Source organism: Halichoerus grypus, chromosome 7 (genome assembly GCF_964656455.1).
Source record: "Halichoerus grypus chromosome 7, mHalGry1.hap1.1, whole genome shotgun sequence".
NCBI classification, from domain to species: Eukaryota; Metazoa; Chordata; class Mammalia; order Carnivora; family Phocidae; genus Halichoerus; species Halichoerus grypus.
In genome coordinates this window covers 11,876,397-11,897,294 of record NC_135718.1, presented here as the reverse complement: position 1 = coordinate 11,897,294, position 20,898 = coordinate 11,876,397, and the positions used below count along the sequence as shown (strand labels likewise).

Here is a 20,898-nt window from a genome sequence, read left to right as displayed (position 1 = left end):
GGGTTCTGCATGGGATTGAGTTACCCCAAAAGGTGGTCGGCCATTTGCCCGGGGCCTGGGCCCTGCAAAGCAGTCTGGGTAGATTCCCATGGTGCCAGACCACTAGGCGGGTTTCCAGAGCGGCAGGACACTAGGTGCTTCTCTCATCCTGGAAAAAGGGTGGTCAGTTGTGCTCTAGAACTCTGACCCCCTCTGGAGACATAGCTCCCAGCCCTCTCACGTGCTCGCGTGACTGTATTTGAACTGGTTTTTTGTGCTCTCAGAGCCTCAGTTTCCTTATCTGTTAATAGGGAATAATAATACCTACCTTGAGGGTGAGCCTATAACCTACTCCATACTGTGTTGGGTGTGCACATGTGCGTATTAGTTTGGGGGGATTTTTCGGAAGCATCGGGGGAGAAAATAACAGGAAAAACTCAAGGGGGAAGAGCCACCTTCTCTCCTTAGTCTCAGGAAATTGCATCAATCAAATCAATTCAACAAGAAACCGTCAGTCCCACAAGGCTGGTCTTCGTGGTGTGGAGGCATTGTGGAGGGCGACGCACTGGGGCGGGCAGCCCATGGAAGGAAGTCAGGAGGCTTGTGTCCCGCCACCCCCCCCAGCCCCGTGGCTCTACCACTACCAGCTGTGTGATATTGGACCCGGTCCTTGGCTTCTCTGAGCCTCGGTGTCCAGCTCTGTAAAGTGAGGGGGTTGGATTCTTTCCAGAATTACTATCCCATAGCCCTGTGATCCAAATGATTGAAGTGTTAACATTTCTTCCTTGGAGAAAAATCACTGAGTCTTGATTCTCTATTAGAAGAGAAATTGTAACACAGGAAAAACTTACTCATGTTGGAGGGAAATGTGTGGCTGCATCTGTGGGCACTCCACGTGCTGCCTCTGCTTCCCCCTTTTCTGGAGGGGCTTCTGGACTGGCCTGCGGGGAGAGATTGGACCCTAGACACTGGGTTGTGGGGTTGCCGTGAACTGGGCCAGGAGGGCCGGGGCGCCTAACTCCATGGTGTTTCAGTTTGTGTTGATGTCATTTCCTGTCTCTTTTGAAATAGCTGTACTTTTGGACTGAGGTTGACAAATCCTTGGGTGGTGGATTTTGAAATGGTTATAAACAATTTGCAATTAGTTCTCTTGTCTAAATGAGAAAGGCAGGCTTACCCAGGCTTCTTGTTAACTCGAGGCCTTTTATCCTCTGGCAAGTGCGTCAGATGTGAGTGAAGGAGCCCCTCTTGAGGTCAAGGAAAATAAAAAGGTTTGTCTTTTGGAGGTCCCGCTGACTTGGCCAGCGATCTGGAGTCCTAAATTCCTTGGAGTTGTTGAGAAAGAGCTCCGGTTTGGAGATGGAGGCCTCAGCCCTGCCATCTCCTCTGCATGACTCTGGCCAAGTCTGCTGAACATCCTGCTCTTCATATGCAGACGAAGGGGTGTGGTGGGAGACCCTACCCTCCCACATCACTGCCTGTGCTTTTTTGAGGTTCAGATAAGAACATCTGAAAAGGGGGGCGCCTGGGTGGCTCAGTCAGTTAAGCGTCTGCCTTCGGCTCAGGTCATGATCCCAGAGTCCTGGGATCGAGCCCCTCTTCGGGCTCCCTGCTCCACGGGAAGCCTGCTTCTCCCTCTCCCACTCCCCCTGCTTGTGTTCCTTCTCTCGCTGTCTCTCTTTGTCAAAAAAATAAATAAAATATTAAAAAAAAAAAAAAAGAACATCTGAAAAAGGACACCTGGGTGGCTCAGTTGGTTAAGCATCTGCCTTTGGCTCAGGTCATGATCCCGGGGTCCTGGATCAAGCCCTGCCTCGGGCTCCCTGCTCAGCGGGGAGTCTGCTTCTCCCTCTCCCTCTGTGTGCATGTGTGCCCTCTGAACATCTGAAAAATCTCTGTATGTTCATTTTATAAGCTGAAAAGCTGCAAAAGGTAAGGCATCCGTATTAGCGTTTTCTTTTGCAAGGCATAATAATGACAATGGTGATAATTACGGCAAGTGTTCATTGAGTATTATGATGTGCCTGGCTCTGGGCTGAGAGCTTTGTCACATTCTGTCTGCGCAGTTGCCCTGTAGTGGTGCTTTTTCAATCTGCATTTTATGGAGGTGAAGGAAATCGTCCAAGGTCATGCAGCTGTAAGGTCTGAGTGACCCGAGGCAGCCTCTCGGGAACCTTCCAGTTTGGTGGCTCGTTATTTTCCAGTGGCTTCCTGTGATTTTTCTGAGTCGGTGGTTCTCAACCCCAGCTGCCCAGAGCCCTGCCCTCCTGGCCAGAGGGTCAGAGTCTGTTGGTGTGGGGTGGGGCCCGGGTACCAGTGTTTGCTCCCGGTGACCCTAACGTGCAGCCCGAGAGGACAGCACCTGTTCTAATAAGCACGTGTCCATGGATGGTACAGAGTAGGCTGGGCTGGACGTCAGGGCTCCTTGGCCAGGTCTTCTCCCCAGTCTGGGCCTCAGCTTCCTGCTCTGTGGGGGAAGGGAGTGGTCACCTGACCTCCATGGTGTCTTCTCCAGGGGCCGAGAAGCTTATGTAACTAGAAGCAGCTCAGGAGCAGATCTGTTATTGTTCTTTTCCTTCTTCTGTTTCAGGCAGAATATGAAGTTACTCCAGATGAAAAGCTGGGGGAAAAAGGGAAGGAAATTATGACCAAGTACCTCACCCCAAAGGTAAGAGGCCACCCAAACCCCACAGTAGGAGGTGTTCTAGAGGAATCTGGGCCCCAGATCCCAGCCAGGCCATGTGGGGAGCTGTGAAGCACCCAGCTGGTGGCAGCTGTTGGTCTCCAGAGATCCAGCATTCTCACCTCCCTCAGAGAGTGCCCGAGACAGGCAAGGCCAAGGCAGGTGGGCCAGGCCGGGCCCGGGGTGGGGTGGGGAGGCCTGCTTCCTGGAGCCCAGTCCCCTCCAGGGGCCTTATGCTGCCATGGCCAACACCCAAGTGTTTGTAGCTGGACCAGTGGCGGCCTGGCCCAGAAGAAAGGGCACAGCAGGGGTAGTTTGGAGAGGTTGGTGTGGAGGGGAAGGATCGGGGGTGATCAAGAGAGAAATGAAGTGGCTGAGGCTGGTAGAGGCAACATGGGTTGAATACACACAGAATGTAGAGTGTCCTGAAGTATGTTCTGCTGTCTGTTGAAGGGAGAGGGGCCATGAGGCCCCGACTTCAGGAGCACACCCACCCCAGTGCTGAAGGCAGAGAGTTAGCACCACCCCCTGGGGTCTTGGTGGCCTTGGTTCCCTGGAACCTGTTCCTTCTCATCCCCAGCTTGACAGATAAACATGGTCTCCATCTAGTTTACAGCTTGGCCTGGGAGCCTGGGGTTCTAGTCCCAGCTGTTCTACCCACACAATTAAGTCATGTTCCCTCCCTGCGCCTCAGTTTCTGTTTCTTAAAAGTGGTCCTCCTTGCCAGACCCATCTCCTAGAAGCCTTAGGAGCCTGAGATGTGACCTGCATCCCAACAGTTCTGGGTGTGTCCTGTACCCTTGTAGGCCAGCTGTGGCTCCATCCTCATCCAGGATCTGGATGCTGCCTCTCTCCCAGGCTGCCAGGGGACTGGGGCTACCAGAGCCATTGTGATAGGACCCTGTCGGTCCGTCCCCACAGAGAATGGCAGGGAGTGGCAACACACAGGCATGCGGGTCAGGAAATGGCTTCACCCCTAATTTGCCATGGGACCTTGGTCTTCCTCTCCCCAGGCCTCGGTGTTCTTTGCTGTAAAATGGGTGAGGCTTGACCAGATAATGTCACAGGGTCTCTGCAAACTGGACCATCACAGACTCCATTCTCTCCAAGCCTACACTGAGGGAAGGACAAGTGGGTCCCAAGATAAGAACCAAACAATGAGAAAGATGAGAGATGCTTCAGTCAGAGAGAGAGGTGTTGCCACCGAGGTGTAGAGACTCCCTGGATGTGACATTGGGCCCCTGGAAAAAAGGCAGCCCCTGCCTTGCCGGCCTGCCTTCTTGGGGGTGCTGTCCCCTGGCGGGGGTCCCTTCACAGCTTCACTAAAGCAGAATGCAGTTGCAGAGGTCTGCTGCAGCGCTCTGGAGGATTCCCCTCAGGAGACAGGATTGTGGACACAAGGAATCCGGGTCCCATACAGCAGCTCCTGCAGCCCTAGGTGGGCTTCTGACAGCCTGTGACCCCCTGGCAAGGGCATCCAGGGTGACCCGAGGCCTTTACACTCACAGAAGCTCCTTCAGAGTTTAAAATCAGGCCTCCTCTGCCCTGCGCATACAGACCATCTCCGCAGGTTTTTATACGTTTTATCGACGTGACATGGAAGTCCCTTGAGGCCTGTAACTCCTACCCTGATGTTCTCAACAAGCATCCCAGGAGGTCCTTGGTAGTTCTGGTCCCCCCCCCACACACTCGCTGCCCCCTCGGGGGTTCTGGAGGGCCAGGGGGCCCCAAGCGTGTGGGGTTGTCCCACCTCCCGGGGGTCTCTCGTACCACACTGGGTCCTGTTCTGGAGCAGGGCTGCTCATCTCCAGCATCTGCGGGCGGCCAGGGGCATCTCTGTGCAGTCAGTTCAGCCTCACACCCAGAGAGGTCTCCTGTGTCACTTCTTCCGGCTCCCGCCAGGCCACCACCCCGACTTGTCATTCTCTCGCTGCTTCCCCTTGCTGTCTCTCTGCTTCTGCTTCCTTCGTAAGCATACGCTTCTGTCCACGTGATGGGCAAGCACTCCCAGTCCTTCTGCACATGGCACAAATGAGAGGATTCACGTTCATAAAAGCCCAGACGCTGGGCAGGGCCAGCTTGCTCTGCACAGGCGCGGCCCTGGGCACACGTGGCTGCCCGCTCCGTCCGTGCGGCCATGGGGCCTTCGGGCAGCTGTGCCTTGTTGTTCCAGATACAGGCCTTGTTGGCATCTCTGAAAGTTCTCAGGTTGAAAATGGTCAAGGAGGAGACGTGTGAGCAGGGTCCCCGTTTCCCCGCACTCGCAGCCGCTGTCATGTTGCTTTTGATCTCCTGGCCACCGCTTGAGACAGCGTGAACACCCTGGGCAGAACCAGGACCCAGAGCTCAGAGGAGGCATGGCCCTGAGGGTGTAAATACCCCCGGGTGGGTGAGAACAACAGCTCACCGGCTCCGCGCCTGCGGGGTGCCAGACACCTCCTAGGCGTCACCTGTGCTGGCCACAGGCTCCATGAGATGAGACGAGTACAGGGGGCTGCCAGGGCCAGGTGGGGCGGGTGACGTGCTCTGGCCACTCAGCTAACAGAATCTTCAGCTGCGCTCAGCAAAGGCGGTTTCCACGGTGCCTCAGCTTTGCCGGTCCAGCTCTCCATCTGCACCCGGTTGGGGCTGCCCACCCACTTGTGTTCCCCCCAGACAGTGGCAGCTAACGTGTTTTGAGGACCCACTGTGTGCAGACACTCTCTCCGCTAGTCCTTGCTGCTATCACGTGTTGGGATTCCATTGGCTCCATCTTATGGATGAGCACGGGGAGGCTCCGGAGGGACTGTCACTGTCCCAGGTGATGCAGCCGGGACTTGAGCCCCCCACCCCCAACTGTGGTGCCCTGTTTCCCACATCTGGTCCCTCACTGCCATTCTGCTGCCCCCGCCCCGGCTGTGGTCTACAGTGAGGATAAAGTGGTTCCTTTGTCCAGCCTTATCGGCTCCTTCGGCCCATCCAGGGGCTGCTGCAGGGGCTGTTCCATTCTCTCCCTGCCTGGCCAGCCTCATCCGGAAGCCCCTGCTGGCGGACCCCATCCTGCTCTCCGGACCCCCTGCCCCTGCTCAGTGCTGCCTCCATCTCCTAGAGGGATGGGGCCCAGACTCCTCATCAGCCCAGACGGTTTTACAAGTGCCTCTGAGCCTGCCAACATTTTTCCTTAAGTACTCCTCAATTATACAAATTTAAACCACACCATATGTTGTGGCCCAGGGGCCTAGGGGAGGTGGTCAAAGCAGCCCCGTGGGGCGACTGTTTTCCTACAATAAATTTCGCACTGCCTCCCAGTCCTTCCTGTAGACAGTCTCTCGGGAGCTGTTTTCACTTCTCAGTGCTGCAGATGCCCCAGGGGCTGGGGAGCCAGGGGCTGGGAGAGAGGGGTCGAGCTAGTGGCTGAGGCCCCAGTGTTGGCCCTGAGGTCTTTGAAGAACTCCCAGAGCCATTGTCCAAACCCAGATCGTCCTTACCTTGAGCCCTTCTTGAAGTTGTAGGCCCTGTGTCTCAGCTCCACGCAGCATTTCCAAAGGGTAGGCTGAAGGACACTGATCATTTGAGAGGCTCTGTAGTCAGTTACCTGTGGGTGATACTACATGTATCTTCCGCTTGTAAAGATATCGAAGACTCTGAGAAGTCCTGCAATAAAGAAACCTGTTTGCAGACAAAGCATTTCCCAAACTTATTTGACCATAAAACCTGTGCCCCCCAAATTTTACATCCTGCTGGATACATCTGTCGTTGCAGAAGACATCCAAAGGTCTTCATGACCTGGTTTCCTTCTGCTTCAAAATCCTTTCTCCTGATACCTCTCCCACAAGCCTCCCACTGGGCTTTGGCCATGTCATTTCCAGTCTCATCTCGACCACACCTCGTAGCCTTTGTTCAGACTGCGCCTGCAGGGCCCTTCACCTAGACCCCTGCTCTGGTTTTTTTCCCTTCTGTGTCCCTCAGCCTGACACCTGGGCTGCACACAGCCCCTTGCCTCTGGCCACCTACCTGGGTGGTCTCTGAGCGCGACGCACTGTTGTACTCACACAGGTACACACGGTCAGCGCTCCAGGCCCCCGGGGGTGCTGAGGAGCCCTCCTTGCAGAGCTGGTGACAGCACATCCGGGGACCAGCCCGCTGCAGTGTGGCAGGAGCCGTGGCGGCACTTTGCAAAGGGAAGCTGCCCCTACACCAGCCTGAGTAGCCAGGGAGGCGTCTGGGAGGTGACGCAGCTGAATCAGATGTTAACGTGAGGAGGAGGAGGAGGAGGCCAGATACGAATGAAAGGAAAGAAGGGCCTTTCATGGGCAAAGGTATAGAGCAGTGGTTCTCACCTGGGGACGTTTTCCACCCCGGGAGACAGTCGGCAGTGTCTGGAGATAGCTTTGATTGGCACAGTTGGGAGGATGTGCTGTGGCATCTAATGGGTAGGGGCCAGGGATGCTGTTGAACACCTTCCGATGCACGGGACGGCCCCAGAACAAAGAATTCTCTGACACTAAGTGTCAGTGGCGCTGAGGTTGAGAAACCCTGCCGTGGAGGTGGGAGAGGGTGTGCGGTGGTCAGTATAGCAGGAGTGGAAAGATAGGGGGATGAGGGCCCTCTGGGCGGCCTGGCAAACTGTGCTGAGGAGTTTGACGCCATCCCGGTGGCCGCGGGGGCCATGAGGGTTTCGCAGGCCCTTTGCAGTTCAGGCTGGTCCCTCTGACCACATGGGGGTGAGAAGGGAACGGGACCAGAAGACCATCCAGGGGGCTGCTGCAGGTGCTGTGGGAGTGACTGTGCCCCATGCTGGGACAGTGGCCCTAGGGACGTGGTGGCACAAGAGTCTTGGGAAATGTTAGGAGGAAGGAGCTCTTAGGGGATGGCCCGGTGTGGGGCATGAAGGAGAACGGGCAGAAGGAGTCCCAGGTGACTCCCTGGTTTTCATCTTGAGTTACTGAGTGGCTGCCCTTCCCCCCCACCCAGGAAAGACAGAGAGACGGAGCACATAGGACGAAGGTCATTGCTACAGGTCGCAGGGTTATTAGCTCATCGGGCAGAGGTGATGGCGTCTGCTCTGAGGGTATCCCCTGCGCCTGCACCGTGCTGGACTCACGGCTCTCAATCATTGCGAGGTGGTTTGAATGAGACAGTGAGGGGGCCCTGGGAAGCTTCCTTCTGTGGGCCCCTCACCTTGCCTGCCTCGTGTCTTTTCCTGGGGAGCTGCCACTTGGCTGGCTTGTGTTCCCCGGTGTCTGACATGGTGTGTTTGCTGAGAGTCTGGCTGGAAAGTCCCTGCTCAAAGCCAGAGCTTATGCCTGGAGCTGAATTCTCATTCCCTGTGCGATGATGCTCTTCAAACCCTGGCTTGAAGGCTTCCTTCCCAGGCGGCAAAGCCCACTCCTTGGACGCTGCCCAGATCTTGCATCAGTTGCCCAAACGTGGCAGCTTTGCTCTGGAGGCTATTAGAGACACCAGTCCTGGGCAGGCTTTGGAGTGCACCAGAAGTGGTGGGGATCTAACACAGAGGCAGCAGAGTGCTTTGAGAAGGTGTTTCAGAACCAGGTAGACCTGGGTTGGAAGCCAGACTCGGCCTCCTTTAGCTGCATGGCCTTGGGAAAGTTAATGAGCCTTCCAGTGCCTCGGGTGGTTCATCTGTCAAGTGGGTGGGGTGGCTGTGAGGGTCACAGATATACCAGCAAGTACAAAGCTCAGAGCTGGTCCGTGTTGGACGCTCACTCAGTGGTGGCCGGTGTCTGACTGTCCCCCTCCTCTCTGTGCTTTCCGAATTAGGCTGTTGAATGAGGAAATCATTCAGACGTGAACTCCAGCTGTGGAGTTGAGAGAGGCCAAGGAGGGGTCTGGAGGGCCCCCACCACAGAGGCTGGCCAGAGAGGCCAGGCTCATTAGAAGGCAATGCATTCGTCAGGATGATTAATACTAGCTGCCACAAGAAACAACCCCCAAATCTCAGGGGCTTCACACAACAGAGATTCTTTCTTTCTTAGGCACAGTCTGATTGGGTCTTCAGCTCTCTTGGGTGAAGACCAGGGGTCCTGGCTGCTTTTGTGGCCCCACCATCTTGAAGATGTTGCCTCGTGGTCACTGCCAAAGGGGAGGAGAGGAGTGAAGGAAGCGCAGGAGCTGCCTTGTTAAAGCTCCACTGGCCAGCAAGGGGGTCTGGAGGATTCGGGGAAGCATACGGCACATACAGCTTCCTGCCTACCTTCTCACCCCCCAGACCCCAAACTGCACACATTGTCTGTATGACAGGCTAGTCCTCTGGTGCTGGTGAGACAGCCATGGGTATCGCATGTCCTAGAAATAGTCAAAGGTGTGTCAGCTCAGAGCAGCTGCCCAGAGGCCCCTTGGTGGGATCAGATTTGTGTGCTGGGCTCTGTAGAGATCTGGGCAGTTCACCTTCCAGGTACGTGCAGACCAGAGGTGATACAGGTGTTCGGGGGGTGCGTGTGGGGTGGGGAGGGGGGCAGGCTTGCTCTGAGCTGGGGTGGACCGGCCAGTATTTTTAATTATAGTAATAAATAATAACAGGTGATTATGAAAGCAGTGTGATATATCATCCATCACTACGGACTTTAAAATACTAGCGTTATGGTGATAAAATTCACATCCCGTAAAATTCATCCTTTTAAAGTGTACAGTCAGTGGTTCAAAATATTCACAAAGTTGTACAACTACCATCACTGTCTGCTTCCAGGACATTTTATCACCCCCAATGGCAACTCTATACTCATTAGCAGTCACTCCCTATTTCCCTTTCCTCCCAGCCCTGGGCAACCACTAATCTACTTCCTGTCTCTGTGGATTTGCCTGTTCTGGACATCTCATGTACATGGAATCATACAGTGTGTGGCCCTTTGTATCTTCTTCCACTGAGCATAGTGTTTCCAGGGTGTATCCATGTTGTAACATGTATCAGTACTTCAGTCTTCTTTATGGCAGGATGATATCGCACTGTATGGATAGACCCTGTTGTATGTATCTTGTTATCAGTTGATGGACACTTGGGTGGTTTCCACTTTTTGGCTAGAATGAATAATGCCGCTGTGAACATTCGTGTACAAGTTTCTGCCTGGACGTAAGTTTTCATCTCCCTTGAGTAGATAACATTGGAGTGGAATAGCTCGGTCACGTGGTAACTCAATGTTTAGTGATTTGAGGACCTGCCAGACCACTTTTGTAGGGGCTGCACCATTCTCCACTCCCACCAGCAGCGCCTAAGGGTTCCCATTTCTCTACGTTCTCACCAACACTTGGCATTTTCTGTCTTTTTAATTGTATTCATCTTAGAGGGTATGAAATGGTATCTCATCATGGTTTTGATTTGCATTTTCCTAATGGCTAATGATGCTGAGCATCTTTTCATGTGCTTATCGGCCCTTTGTAGATCTTCTTTGGAGAAATGTCTATTCAGATCCTTTGCTCACTTTTAAATTAGGCTGGTCGTCGTCTTAATGTTGAATCCTAAGGCTTCTTTGTATGTTCTGCATACAAGTCTTTTATCAGATACATGATTTGCAAATATTTTCTCCCATTCTATGAGCTGTCCTTTTACTTTTGTGACGGTGTCCTTTGAAGCACAATGGTTTTTAATTTTGATAAAACTCAGATTCATTTTTGTTACTTGTTTTTAAAGGACTTGCTTTCATTTTGTCTTATCTTTCCTTGTCAGAAGGCCTCAGGGTTTTGGGGAACAGGGTGCATATGGGGACAAAGTAAACAAATTGTAGTGCATGTTAGGCCCATGAATCTGTCTTCCTCTGGAGAACCAAAGCCCCATTGCCAGTTGGGAAGAGCAGGGCCAGGCATGGTCCTTCACGATTATTCTAGTCCTCCCAATTGACATAACAGTATCCTGTCCTTTAGGCCATCGGTGTCCAACACTGCAATGGCATTGTACAGACCTGTTCTTGGCTCTTCCATAGCAACTCCCCAAGCTGGGTGTTAGTGTACCCATTTTACAGATCAGGCAACCAAGTTCTGGGAAGGGAAGAGGCTGGTTTCAAATCATGGAGGCAGGGCTTCAGGTGAGCCCCTGAGTCTCCTGCTTCAGCAATGTTGTTTGTAGTCCGACTTGCCGTGATTCATTTTAATTGGGCCTGTGAGCAGTGGTGCCAAGTCTCCATTTTTGAGTTGTACCACCCCAGTCACTGAGGCCTGGCAGGTGGCACCCAGTTTTAATGTACTATCAGCAGACTCCAGGGGAGGCTCAGACCTGGTGGAGGGTCCTGCTGAAGGGGCCTGGACACCAAGGTGCACTGGTGGGTTGGGGCAGACTCCTGACATGAACCGGCTTGGCAGCCTCTGTGGGATGCTGGGAATGCCCGCGGTGGGCAGCTTTTGGGGGGCACTTCTTGCTGGAGGTCTCCTGGCAGGATATTGTTCTCTGGGCCTCACACAGACACAGGCCTCTTTGCTTCTGTAAACAATGATAGGGTAAGGCAGGGAAGTTTGTTCTTGTTAAGGGGAAGTTACCCATCAGCCCAAGTTTTTGCACAAAAGAAATCTATTCCTAGTGCTGGTGTGGCTCTCCGGAAAACATCCACCTTTTAAAAAGTAAAGAGCTTGAATGAAAGGAAATAATAATTATTCCAAGTTCCTCTTTCTCTGGCCCCCGGCCCCCTGCTCATTTCACCGGCGCCTCCCCCTTCTCAGCCTGGGCAGCCGATTAGGAGTCTGAGGTAGCCCAAGCTGGCTAGCTTCTCCGAGGGGACAGTTCCTCCACCTTGGGGGCGGGGCAGTCAGCAGCTTCGGTCCTTGCCCTCAGGAGCACATGGAGCCCCAGCTCTGCCACCTTCCTGCTATACATTCCTGGAGCCTCCGTTCTCCCGTCTGAGTATGGGGATGATAAACATGGTGCGCGGATGGGTTCATGGCCAGCCTTCCTTCTGACAGCAGGCACCCCCAATCCTGCTGCATCTGCATACCACCCTTACAATTAGTTATATGTAAGTTTTTTCTCTTTTAAATTAACTCATGTCTTTCTGTTTAAAATCAGTGAGTTTGGGGCGCCTGGCTCAGTTAGTGGAGCATGCAACTGTTGATTGCGAGGTCGTAAGTTCGGGCCCTATGTGGGTGTAGAGGTTACTTAAAATCTTTTAAAAATTAATTAACTAATTAATTAATTAAAGTAAATGAGTTTCAAAAGAAAACTTTGTGTCAAGACCATGCCTGGAAAGCCAGCATTTATTTATCATACAGAAAGCTAACTGGGAAAAGTGGCATTAAATCCTCCCCGGATCCTCTTTTGCCTGCCTAAGGCTCTGAGCCTAAAGCTGCCTTTCTCTTTGTTTGGAAGAGAGATTAGTGAGTATTGGAGATGTGTTAGCAAGACGGTGGCCCCACACTGAGACTTTCTTCTTGATGACGGGAGGCTCAAAGGAGAACTGAAAAGAGAATACCTTTATCACTAAGCGATTCAGTATTACTTAATTGTGTTCCTGCACCTCCTAAGACCATCTCATCATCTTCGGAAAATGCTGGGCTAACTATCTACCTCCCAGCTGTGATGCATTTTATAAATGTTGGCTTGTTGCTGGAGACAGCATGACCTGGAGCCAGGAGCACTGGACTAGGAGTCAGGCTCATTCCCCATCGCCCTTCCGGGGTTCTGTGGCCTGGCGGGGAGCTGGCCTAGAGTCTGCCTAACCGTCTAACCAATCCTTGGTCCCCAGGGCAACCCAAGGCATGGGATATAGGTGGTTTGGACAAATCGCTCCCTTCCCAGTGCCTGCCCCATCCTCCATGGGGTTTGGGGCTTCCAGACACTGGCCCCGGACCCAGCATTTCATCTCCGCTAGATTGCTTGGCCCTCATCTGTCTCCCAGAAGATGCCTAGAAGAGCATCTCCATCCTGCTGTCAGTGAATCCAGTGAGCTCGGAGTCCACCTTCGCTTGAGCCCCTTCTGAGCAGGATCTGGCTAGGCAGGCAGCGGGGCTGAGGGGCCGCGGAGCCTGCATCCTGGCTTTTCCCACTTTGCCACAGCACTGCAAAATGACTCCGCGGAAGAGGACTGAGAAGAAGACTTGAGAGAGGAACTTCCTGAGTTTTCTCAAGCAGCAGTGGGGAAGGGGAGGCTGGGCCTCTTCCTCTTCCATTTTTGGGAGCAGCAGAGAGCAGAATTCAAAACAAATAAAGGCACATTTGTGCTTACTAGCTATCCTGGGGCAAGACAGAAGGGAGCTAGCATCTACTGAGCAACTGCTGCATGCCCGGAACTCCACGTTCCCTGTTTCACTCGGTCCTTGTAACAGTTGTCTGAACAGATGAGAAACGAGGGCTGAAAGGGGTTAAGTAATTGCCCAAGAACACCAAGCTTGGGCCAAGTGGGGAATCGAAGCCAGGCCTGAGCCTCAAAGCCTGCCTCTTCTCGTCCCCCTCACAGCCAGATGCCTGCTCTCCCTGGGCCTCAGTTTTCATCAGTAGAGTGAGGAGGTTGGCCTGCATGCCATCTGAGAGGCCCATCCGGCTGCAACCCCCTGCGGTCCCAGGAGCAGTTCTTACTGCGTGCCAAACACGATATGGGCTTTAAATAATTCACTTAATCCGCACATCTATCCCGTGGGTTATTATCTCCATTTTAAAAATGAAGAGATGGACACAGAGTGGTTAAGTAACTCACTCAAGGTCACATAGCTGGGATGGGGGAAGCTGAGACTTCTGTCTGTGCTCTTGACCCTACCCCATCCTGTTCTCCTAAGATGACCTAACCTGGCTCCCTGCCTCGGGCTCTGCCTAAGTCTCTTCTTGACTGAGGGTTTATTAATGACCCAGGAGCACTCACCAGGGAGCTAGGGTACTGTTTGTAGAACAGCAGGACCTATGAGGGCTCCTGGGTCATTTCAAGTTCACCCCAGTGCCCGGCACAGCACCACTTCCCATGAAGGGCCCCTGCTGCTTGAACCGCCTTCTGAATGGAGGTTTCAGCCTCCAGAAATCCTGGTACGTTGGGAGAGGGGCTGAGAGCCCATTCTGGGGGATCGTTCCTCCAATATACCCCAAGGGGACAGAGGACACCTCCTGGGGTGGGCCCAGGCACCCAGGGCAATCTCAGGGGCCACCCAATGCAGGGCCTTGCAGATAGCTTTAGCTACAAGTTTCCAGTATGCAAAGACACAGAGACCATCCACAGTTGAGCAGCCTGGGGGCTGGACCCCCTTTTGCCTCCCTCCCTCTCCCCAGACCCTGACTTTTAAAGAACACTTGTGGCTTGGTGGAACCCAGCTTTAAAACCTGAACTAAGCCCAACTTCTCATTCCCTATGTAAGGGAACTGAGGCTCAGAGAGGGGCTGCACCTCTCCCCTCCAAGGGTCACATGGCTTGGAAGAGGAGACTGGACCATTCCTTGCCAGGCTTTCTACAACCCTATGCTGGAAGCTTGGAGAGAAGGCACTAGAAGGAACTGACTTCATTTTCCAATTTCTACTGTCATTGGCCCGCAGGTGGGCTTCAATTCTCCCAAGGCTCTTATTCTTTGGGTTTATATGTGTCTAAATGCTGAGACATTTGTGGCATCCGGGCAAAGCAGAGAAGCTGCTGGTGCCGAAAGTTACACCATTTAGCATCCGTGCTTTTTAAATGGAGACCCTTGAAGGGGAATATTGTTAGCTCTTTCCTTTACTAAGGGTGGATTGTAATGGGGGAGGTGTGAGCGAGTCAGGTTAATTTAGCACCTACCATATGCTGTATGCTCTGTACTTCTCTCTTGTCCTGTCTTCCTGGCCATCCTGTGTAGTAGACACAGTTGTCCCTTCTGTGTTGGGCAGAGGTCTTTAGCTGTTGACAGGGCAGGCTGGGAGAATTGACAACAGGGACTCCAACAGATGGGTGTATGCCAATATCCACAGCAACCTATCCAGAGTCACCAGAAGGTGGAGAGAACCCAATGCCCATCAACAGATGAATGGATGAACAGAACGTGGTCTGTCCACGCAATGGAACATTATTCAGCCATAAATAGGAGTGAAATCCTGACACAGGCCACCACGTGGGTGAACCCTGAAAACATTATGCAAAGTGAAAGAAGCCAGACATAAAAGGCCACGCATTGTATAATGCCCTTATGTGAAATGTCAGCATTGGCAAATCTGTCAAGACAGAAGTAGATTAGAGTTTACCAGGGGCTCCTGGGAGGGAGAGATGGGGTGCTACTGCTTAATAGGGTGATGAGAAAATTTTGGGAAAAGATGGTGGTGAAAGTTGTCATTATAAATATAGTTATTGCTGCTGAACTGTACGCTTAAAAATGGTTGAAATGGCAATTTTTATGTTACAGATATTTTACAATAAAAGAAAAAGCACAAAAAGAGAGTGAAGCTGAGCTATAAGCCCAGTCTGATTCAGAGCCTGCGATCTTCCTCCTCCGCTGTGCTGTCTTCTCTAAAGTTAACCAGAGACAGAATTCCCCCCAGTCAGCTTCCCAGGCGCTGCAGGAATGAGCAAGCCTGGGGGGACAAGCGTGCTGCCCTCTGTAGGCTGTACACACTGGCTGTCCCCTCCCGGCCCTTGTCTAGCTGCTGGCCCTGGTCAGGGCGAACCTGGGGCTTGGCTTCCACTTCGTACTGTGTCCTTCGCATGGTCTCATGTCACGGTCTCCCTGCACAGCATTTTTAACGACCGTGCAATTGTCCTTCAGAGAGATGTACTTACTTGTGTTCCATGACTTTCCCGGAAAGCAAATTCTCTTCGCCCGCGGCCTGATTTCTTTTCAGCTCCTTCTGACCTCCTCGAGGCTGCTGGGCCAGCTGGGGCCCCTCACAGCATGCCCGCCTGGGTCCCTTTCTCTTCTCGTGACCTTCCAGGTCAGAAACTTGGACGCTCCTCTGATGCCAGTGGAGCCAGCTCTGCGTCTGGTCCCCGTGCCTGCGTGTGTATAGTACTTCCTGCCCGGCGTTCCTCTCTCTAGAGCGGCTGCACACAGAAATCAGCCTTAGGCTTCCTGAGGACAGAGCGCCTCCCCCGCCTCCCCAGACCTGCCCCGGGTGGGTAGCCACCGTTCCCTGCGGCCTGCGCTCCGCTGACTCACCACGTGGCCCGATTGGCCCTCCCTGGCCGGCCGGGGACCTTGGGCAGAACAGGGACATCATAGGGGGCAGGGGGTGGGGGTTTCAGTTCAGCTCCCTGGATCTTTGGAGATTCTTGCCCCTCCTTCATTCCCAAGCCCCATGGAATGAAATCTTCACTGGAGAAGAATCTTCCAAGGCCAAGCTATTTCCAACACAATTTCAAACTGAAGCCGGTTTGGAAGCCGAGGAACGGGAGGGAGGGTGTTCTGGCAGATGGAAAGTTGGCTTGCTGCGCCGTGGCCTCTCACGCACAAGGAATGAGGGACACTCCCCGCCGTGAGCATCGGGCAGCAAGCCCCTTCGGACCTGAGCTCAGCTCCTGAGTCACCTGCGCACGGCTGCACTCACCCAGAGCCCAGACGGCTGGATTCAAACAACTCGCCAGGAAAAGTCACACTTCTGAGGGTCCTGACAGCCAGCGCAGCCTGGGTAAACAGCACGTCATCTCCCAGCCAGGGCTTTGGGCCCACAGGTCACGGCCGGGGATTATCAAATTGACAGAGCCCGGCCGGCCCCTCACTCCTGTCCAGCCACGTTTCATTTTGTTAATTATCAGCTCTTGCTTTTGACGTAAAGAGTCGAGGCCTGGGTCAGGGTCACTCGTGTATTTTCCTTTCTTTCTCATTAAAATTGCCTAGCTCTCGGGGCCCCTGGCTAAGTTCTGCCGATGTTTAAAAACGTCCTCTCTCTCTTTCTGACCCCTAAAAATCCTTCCTCCTGATTTCTGCGAAGCTACTTGAACAGCAAAGGAAATACGGGTCAAGACCCTTTAAGCTCCAGTCTGCTTTTCCCTTCTTGAAGGGTTGTGGCTATTTCTCAAGGGCTGTGTTTCTCCACTTTGCTGACCCAGGAAACGTGACACCTTGTGACTTGGGGTGGCCAGGTCAGCAGGGGCACCATCGCAGAGGGCTGGAGCCCCGTGCAGAGGCAGCGCTTGTTCCAAGCACTTGCTGGCCTCAGGGCCCCCCACTCGGTTGGTGACCTCTGGGAGCCTGCTCTTTGGGGTCCTCCCAGGTAATCCGCCATCTTAACTTTGTCCAGAAAAGTGTCAGGGAAAGAACTGATTCTCTCAGAGCCCTGGGCTTCTCAGAATACTTGTCAGTATTCAAATGCCAGGAGCTAAAAACAGGAAGGGTCCTCCTGGTTGCTCAGCCAAACCCCCTTCATCCTTGGGCCTTGGTCAGACCTCACCTCAGCCATGAAGCCACTTGGGTCTGATAAGACTGCCTCTGGGGGGTGAGAGGCTGCACCACACTCAGCCATCCTTCGTCCCTGCCAGTCTTGAACTCCTTCATGCCCTTGGCCGAGTAAGTTGGTCTATGAGGTCCTTGGGGTGGAGCTCATGACCTGAGCCCAGAATGGACACTCAGGGAGCCCACGTGGCTGACGGACTAAATCAGCTTGGAGCCCAGCAGGAGAAGCGGCGGGCTCCCGGCTTCCTGACTGCTCACCGCGCCTCCTCAGCTCTGCTTGCGAAGACCACTTCCGTCCCTTACAATGTTTTCCTGGCCTGGCAGGGTAACCAGCTATCTCCAGGGGCACCCCCAAAGTGGTGCCTGAGATTATTGCCCAAAGAGTTCAGGAGGTTGCCAGGGTGGTGGCATGTATCTGCGTCACAGTGGGATTGTGGGCCTCACGGAGGACGCCAGGTTACTTCTCAACATAGCGTCAGGCTGTTGGCTTCTGCACCCTCTCCTTCTCCCACGGAAAGCTCTGGGGAGGCCCGTGAGCTCCTCAGACTCTGGGTCTTTGGCTGTTCATCACGGAAAGATAAAGGTGGAGATCAGGCTCCTAAAGGCTTGGTGGCAGGCAGACGGTGGACCCCTGGGTGTCCCTCTGGACAAGGCCCCTCTGAGACACTGTGCTGTCTCTTGGAGACAGGGAAGATCCCGGTTTGGAGGGGAGTTGAAGCGAAAATAACCTGGAGACCATCCTCATTACAAAACAGAAGAGAATATTAAGTACAAAAGTATTTCCTGAGAATGAGAAAAGAAATCATAACCAGTGACTAGAGCCTTGGAGATTCGGGCCCTTTTTATCTGAGATCTCAGTTTACCATCAGTGCCTCTGTAGAAATGCTTCCCTCCCGCCCCCTCCACAGCTCTCTGTAGCTCCCAGGACTGCAAGTAAAGGGCCCCGAAGCTTAAGCTTTCTCTGCTCCAGTGAATCGCTTCTGATTGAAGTCTGTGCCCACCCTGAGGGGAAGCTGTAAGCTCCCTTAGAACTCGAAAGAAGCACAATGAGCCTTGTCATTTTTTGCCTTCTACCCCAAGGACCTGTGGCCACCAGCTGCCTGTCCAGCCTTGTGTCTCTGCTTAGCGGGGCTGCATCTGGCACGGCGCCCAGGCCTTGGAGGCCACCAGTCAGGCTGACCGTGTGGACACTCGGGGAGGAGTTGGGGATGTTTCGACGGAGAGCTGGGGGGCACAGACATCAGACCTTGCGTGGAGGGAGCCACAGCCCCGCGGCACTGTGCTCACAAGCATTTGTCTGGGCTGATTTATTTTTCCCCAGTGGCCAAGAAAACAAAACCCTGACTTTGTCCTCTGGTTCTGTTCTGATTTGGGGCTCGTGGACTGTGTCTGCTGCCTGGCCGTGGTCGGAGAGAGGAACTGCTCCAGACGGACACAGAGTGCATGACAGTGGCTTTTCCACATGCCGCTGAAGGTTTTGATTAAAAAGGTGGAAGAATGGTGCTTTTTCTTCCTGTCAGCCAGAACTTAAACCAACCCTCGAGTGAGGAAACTCTGTCCGAGACTGCCGTTCGGTGAACTTCCTCCTTTGTCTTCTGGTCATGATTGTACAAGCAGGTTTCATTTCAAGCCTGGATTTGGGGTTGAAACGAGCCCCGCTTCGCCCACCTCCTGCCAGTCCCAGTGCCCATCCCTAGAGTCAGGCGGGCTGGGCCGAGTTAGTTCATGGAACTCAGAACCAGCCAACCTGAGGGGTGGCAGGGAGGGAAGAGCAAGGAGAGAGGAAGCCTCTGGCGCTTTGGGTCGTGTTTGGAGGGTCCTCCTAGTCACCCTCCCTACCTCCTAATTTTACAGGTAGTGAATTAGTGTGGATTATTGGTGGTAAGTGGCAGATACGTAACTCCCAGTTGCTCAAGCAAAGGAGGAATTTATTGGAAGGGTGGGGATATGATGAAACTGGAAAGGAACGCCAGCTGTACGTGGGCTGGGGAACCCTGGCACCAGGGTGCTTACCCCAAGCGCCGCTCCAGGTTCTCCCCCAAACCTCCAGCCCACAGTCGCCACCTGAGAGAGGCACTCCAACCTGTTGTAACTAAGAACGTCCTGAAGAACTCTGGCCCAGTTGTCACGAAATTAAGGTAGACCAGATGACCTCATGAGGGTGCTTCTGATGGACAAGACAGTCTTGCTCTCCACTTCCCTCTTGCCTGCAAGGAATGTGAATGAATGCACACACATGTATTCAGCAGCCACCCTGAGCACCTCCTGGGTGCCATCATCAGTTCTTTTCAGTGAAGTAGAGCAGAGAGATTAGAGGTCTTGGAGCCAGGCAGGCCTGGATTTGAATCTCAGGTCCACCCTTTACTAACTATTCTGGCTGGGAGCATGTATGGAGTACTAGCCGTTCACCCAGCCTTGTACCCGATTCTGAGGAGACAGGAACGAACAGCTGTCCTGCCCTTCAAAGAGCTCTCTGGGGCTCAGTTTCCACATCCATGACCCTAGATCAACAAACTCCACCATATGGCCTTGTTCTGGGGAGCAACAGAAGTATAAATTTGTGGGAAAACTCACATCGAGGGGCCAGTAACTATCAGGCCAGCCCCCCTCCCAGGCTCCCACAACCGCCTCTGGCCTTGGCTCGTGCTGGAGGCCTGATTCCCACCCCCGCCCCCGCCCGTGGCCAGGCCCTGGTGGCTCTGTGTGCAGGGCGTCCCGCGGCTGACGCAGATCCCCTCGTGAGGGGTCAAGTGGTGGCCAGGGTATGGCTGTGGGAGTGCCCCTCCCCTGTTCCTGTCCTGGAGGAGAAATGGGAAATGGGGGTGGCCCCCCGAGAAACAGCTGCCTCCGCCCTGGTTTGGGCCAGACAGGCAGCCCTCGAAGCAGCCCTTTTTGGAAGGCAGGGGGCCCTCCCGAACCCCTTTTCCTGCTCAGCTTTTCCTGAAAGCTGAGTCTGTCCACACTGGGAAATTGCAAATCGTTTACATGGGGAATGTCAGCTGCCCACATATGAAAATACACACATCATTAAGCCCTAAGTGCTTGCGTCTGGAGATAGGACATTCTCCTGGGCTGACCTTTTGTTCACTGATGCAACCGCTGCTCATGAGCACGAGCTCCTCGGTGGGATGCTTTCATATGTTGAAGCGAAGCATATGTTGGCCATTAGCCTGCGTGTGTGTGTGTGTGTGCACGTGCGCGTGTGCATGCTTGTGTGGTACGTATGATACCACTATACAAATAGCATTAATCCAAACACGCAGAGTCCATTTCATCTCATTCTCCAGCCCCCATGGGCCTCCAAGACCAAAGTCCCATCCTCCTCGGGAGATCTGAGAAGGACTGTGACATTCTTGGAGGATATGGCGGTGCTTAGGGCTAAGGCTCTCTGACTAGATTACCTGGGTTTGAATCCTGTCTTTGCTCCCATGCCAGCTGCGTGACCTTGGGCAAGTTACTTAACTTCTCTGAGCTTATTTTTGCATCTCTAAAATGGAGATTGTAATAATTAAAACCTACCTTGAGAGGATTAAAAAACATAACCCCATGTAAAGCTTCTAGCACTTAACATATAGTAGGTGCTCAAGAAATGGCAGTGATGGTGATGGTGACACTTTGGGATTGGGTGGAAGGTCTTGTCTGCTCAGAAAATCAGCTTGGATGAGGTTCTATTGGAAGTGGGTCCTGAAGACTGGGTGGAATTTGGACATGCCTTGATGGGGCAGGAAGGGCTTCTTCCAAGGGAACACGCAAAGGTCCAGCAGCTAGACAGCTAGACCTTCCCAGGAAGAGACGAGTATGGGGTGAACATCCATGAGCAGAAGGCAGGGGCGAGAAGCAGATCGAGAAGGGCATTTGGGGCCAGGGCCAAGAAGGCAGTGGGCTTTATCTTTTGGAGTGGAGACCATCTGTGCTGTGTGGTTTGGAAAAACTCCCCTGGCGGCAAGAGCAAGTGGTAGCAGGTAAGAGAAGAGAATTCTTGAATGCAG

The 20,898-nt window shown here is 53.4% G+C and overlaps 1 protein-coding gene across 2 annotated transcripts in view; it reads left to right on the top strand.

The window, feature by feature from the left end:
- GRK5 (G protein-coupled receptor kinase 5) overlaps positions 1-20,898 on the top strand; it is a 207,799-nt gene that overhangs the window by 151,676 nt on the left and 35,225 nt on the right. For both annotated transcript variants that reach the window (XM_036123835.2, XM_036123833.2), the window contains one exon: positions 2,570-2,647. In XM_036123835.2, the coding sequence (XP_035979728.1) occupies positions 2,570-2,647 (78 nt within the window). The remainder of the gene's footprint in view (positions 1-2,569; positions 2,648-20,898) is intronic.